Source organism: Cryptotermes secundus, unplaced genomic scaffold (assembly GCF_002891405.2).
Source record: "Cryptotermes secundus unplaced genomic scaffold, Csec_1.0 scaffold1525, whole genome shotgun sequence".
Taxonomy (NCBI): domain Eukaryota; kingdom Metazoa; phylum Arthropoda; class Insecta; order Blattodea; family Kalotermitidae; genus Cryptotermes; species Cryptotermes secundus.
Window position 1 is genome coordinate 510,988 of NW_019724771.1, and position 4,105 is coordinate 515,092.

The 4,105-nt window shown below is 42.7% G+C and overlaps 1 protein-coding gene across 1 annotated transcript in view; it reads right to left on the bottom strand.

Annotated features, from left to right (window-relative positions):
* The window catches only part of LOC111863052 (sorbitol dehydrogenase), a 36,359-nt gene extending 33,744 nt beyond the window's left edge, over nt 1-2,615 (bottom strand). Inside the window, exon 1 of the mRNA XM_023849004.2 lies at nt 2,561-2,615. Within this exon, the coding sequence (XP_023704772.1) occupies nt 2,561-2,600 (40 nt within the window). The 5' untranslated portion in view covers nt 2,601-2,615. The remainder of the gene's footprint in view (nt 1-2,560) is intronic.
* Between the last annotated feature and the right edge of the window lie 1,490 nt (nt 2,616-4,105).

Sequence of the window (4,105 nt, forward strand, 5' to 3'; positions counted from 1 at the left end):
TCGGTAGATCTGACGTGTACAGGACATACAGCAGTGGTCCAAGGACGCTGCCTTGTGGTACTCCTGCACCGATAGGAAAGTAGTCAGATTTCTCTTCATTTACTTTGGTTTGAAAGGTTCTCCTACTCAAGTATGATTTTAGAAGATTGAAGTAAGCCGGTGGAAATACATGTTTGATTTTGTAGATAAGTCCAGGGTGCCAGACCTTGTCGAAAGCCTGACTGATGTCGAGGAATACTCCACTGCAGTATTGCTTGTGTTAGAACGTTTTGTTTGTGGCTTGTATAATTCTGTGAACTTGTTGCACGGTGGAGTGTTTCTGGCGAAACCCAAACTGGTGGTCAGGTAACCAGTTTTTTGGAGGCAAATCTGCGTTTATTCCTCGAAGTAGCAGTTTTTCAAGTAGTTTTGTCGTTACTGGCAGTAAACTGATGGGTCTGTACGAGGAGACATCTGTCGGGTCTTTTCCAGGTTTACCGATCATGATGATTTGTGCCTTTTTGAGACATTTTGGCCAGTATCCTAGTCGTAGAATAGCGTTGTATATGTAGGTTAGCATCACTGTCCCTTTTCTAGGTAATTCTTTCGTCATTTTAGCTGTTACCAGATCAAATCCAGGCGACTTTTTTTGGATTTAGGAGCTTAATTTCATCAGCTATTTCTTTTTGTGTGAATGCTTTGATGGTTGTATGTGTTATAGGTGGGTGTAATAGACTTTTTTCTATTTCTTGGTCGATTACTGTATCTGTTGGTTGGAATACGGAAGCCAAGTGTTCTGCAAAAAGTTTAGCTTTCTCAGCGTCACTTTTTGCCCATGGTTCATTGGTGTTTTTTCTTATTGGTGGTGTTGGAGTTTTAGGTTTTTTTGAGTTCTTGATTGATTTCCATATCGAATTATCTGTTCTACTTAGTTTCGTTATGTATTGCTCAAATTCTTCACTCCTGACTTTTTTGTGCTTGTTTTTTAATTTATGACTTGTGTGGTTGTAAGCCCATTTATCAGCTGGTGTGTGGGTTCGTTGCCATCTTGATCTGGCTTTCCTTTTTTCCGCTATCAGTTTTTTAATTTCAAGCGGTATGTCTTGGTTTATTTTTCGTGTATGAAGTTCTGGCGTTGACTGTTGTGCAGCTTGTTGTAGTTTGTTTATGAATGTTTCAGTAGTGTACTCGATTTCTTCTGTCTTCAGTCGAATTTTTAGGTCGATGCTGTTGTGTAGTATACTACGGAAAGTATCCCAATTTGTTCGAGAGTTGTGTAGTTTAGGTGGAGGTTTCTTGTATATTACTGATGTTCCAATTGTTGCTATAATTGGAGAGTGGTCAGATGATAAGTCGTAATTAGGTACGATGTCAGTGTATGCTGAATTGATTCCATTTGTAACGTAGAAGTCTAGTAGGTCAGGATCTTAGAGATGGACGAATACAGTTCAACGCGTTCAAAAAAGACATATGACAATTGGACACCGAGAAAGCATCATGGAACACTACAGTTGCCCAAGAGAAGTCAAGAGACGACTGGTTGTACCATCTTGTTGTGGGCTCGACACAGCGTGATGAAGGTTTTGTTTTTTTCTTCAAGCTGAGTTGACGCTTTTTCAAGAACATAAACAAGGTCATTTCCATTGCCACACTGTGTTATTGCTTCTTCAACCAAGATAAGATAAAGTTTAGTCTAAATAAACACTCGGCATATCCTCAATATCCAGTTGCGCTGTGATTTTTCACACAAAAATAAGTATATATGCCCAACCGGGTTGTACCCACCTGAGGACGCGTCATGTTGTGGTAATACGTGGTTCCACTAGACTCAACCTTGTCACTGCTGTAGGTAACTGTTAGAGACAACTGGATAAGCACTGTGAAAAGTAACGCGTAATTCGTTACATCATAGCAATTCCGCTTTGACGTATGTCGTAGATAAGTATAGTCAGGCGTTATATGCTGAAAACAAATACAATATTGTTCATCATCAATAATTTTACGACGATTTCTCAACTGCGGAGGTTGTACACTTTTAAAGGACAGGGTGATTGGAAAGAACGACTTGCAATTACATTTCTTCAGGAATCTGGCATGCTTGCGATTATTGTATGGGACACCGAAAAAATATTCATTTAATGTTATGGTTTTACTGTGCGGTGTTCGATCAAAATCGAGACGACCAACTTCACTCCAGCAGGGCCCGGCCCTTGCAATTAGTAAAATAATAATATTAATAATAATGCGAATAAACGGAACTGGTACTCACTATTTACCTTGAGGTGTACTGTTAAAACATACCAATCACTGTGATTATTGTTGTGCCCGGATAGGGGGTAGAGACTGTACTTACCCCCTATCGGACGCCCGTGGATATCACTTAACCTATGCTGTGGAAAACATGCTTCACTAGGAGGGTCACAAAAACTCGAGTTCTCCAAACAACAACAAAAATGGAATATATAATCAAATTAAAACACTTATACACCTCTAAATCCTAAAAACACATTAACCCACCAAAATAATTGAAACCAGACGTTCTAATAAGCCATCAGTGACCCGACCACTGGCAAGTACTCACTCGCGCTCAACATGATGCACATGAAAAACACTGGCGCCATCCCAAGGTTTTCCACAGGCACACTTTGCCCTACTCGTTCGTTTCTGGCAACTGCTAGAAACAGAGTGCCTGAAACGGCCTGTTTTCTCAATTCAAAGATTCAGCTTTTTCCCAAGTCGCGAAAGCTGCGCGTGCGAAATCCCTGAGGTCGGCATCTTGCCGGACATGCCTTGTCGCGCGAGCGAAACCTGACCGGGTCTCTCCACTGATGCTTAAACAGTCTTTCCTAAAAACAATTCGATCGACTGCCAAGGAATGCGAAGAGTCAGCCGCGGCTCTGTCTCCACGCCTTCCGGCCAGCCGTCTAACATTTCAACCTAAGCACACAATCTTACAAAAATTATACTTAATAACTAATGAAATGGGCTCAACATTATGTTTGGACATGCTTGTACAGTTTTTGGTGACTTAGACACCGTGAGGCCTGGTCGAAAACCATTCAAGTCATGTACTGTAGCATGTAGAACAATTGCTCGTTAGCGACCAGGAAACAGACAACGAAACAACAATCGCTGCTAGACATCACATTTTTAATAAGCAAGAATAGACGGCCGCTGCTAGGGAACGGCTAGGTAAACACCTTCCCGCGGCAATGGATACGCATACAGTACAGGAACGGCGTTTTCTATGTGGTCCGTGCCAAGGGGTTATAAGCGAGAAGAGGTTTAAAGTAAAACAGTAATAAATATCTGGTTACGAAACCCAGATTGAGCTCGACATTAAGACTGAGTGACTGACCGTCAGTCGCAATGCGACTTTGACTTGAGCTTAGTTGTCCCGCGTGGACGAATAACTCCACCGTAGCCTTGCGAGTCGTAGGAACCCAATGCCTGGGGGTATAACTGTGTTACCCTGTTCCTGGGGGATATAAATACGGGGACCTGGCCCTCCAGGTTGAGGGAGTCTCGAATGTGAGACAGTAAAATGTGGTCATCAGTCCTGCGGGACATTGGACCTGCGAATGACTGCGCTGGCGACGGCCCCATCCTCTCATCAGAGAGGATGTCACATAAGAATTATGACCACAAGCGTTCATTTGAAAAAAAAAATACTGGTCGTGAATCTCAAGGGGTTTGTCGCCAAAACGAACTGATTGACAGTAAACCGCCAGTCGTAAAGTGACTCTGACTCTGGCAGCTTAGTCAGTAGAAAGACAGTTACTCTGCTTTTGACCATACATAGTTGGAGTTGCAGCAGTGCTCAGTTGAAAGTAGGCAGCGAAAAGAAGACTAGGAGGTTGGTGTGACTGACAAGGAAGGTATGCCGTTGGAAGTGAGACGCCGCACAGACACGACTTGAACACGGAAGGAGAGGAATAGCCATTGTCGGAGCCATTACCAGGAGACTCCATCAGACTGTGAACACTAGTCTGTGCGCTGTAGTGATTTGTAAAATGTGGCGATAAGCGATGGCGCTGTAATCAATTGTGAATACGAGTTGTGTGTTAAAGTGGTCAATAAATCCAATACCCAATCCAAACTCCGTCTATAGTCACTCATACACGTG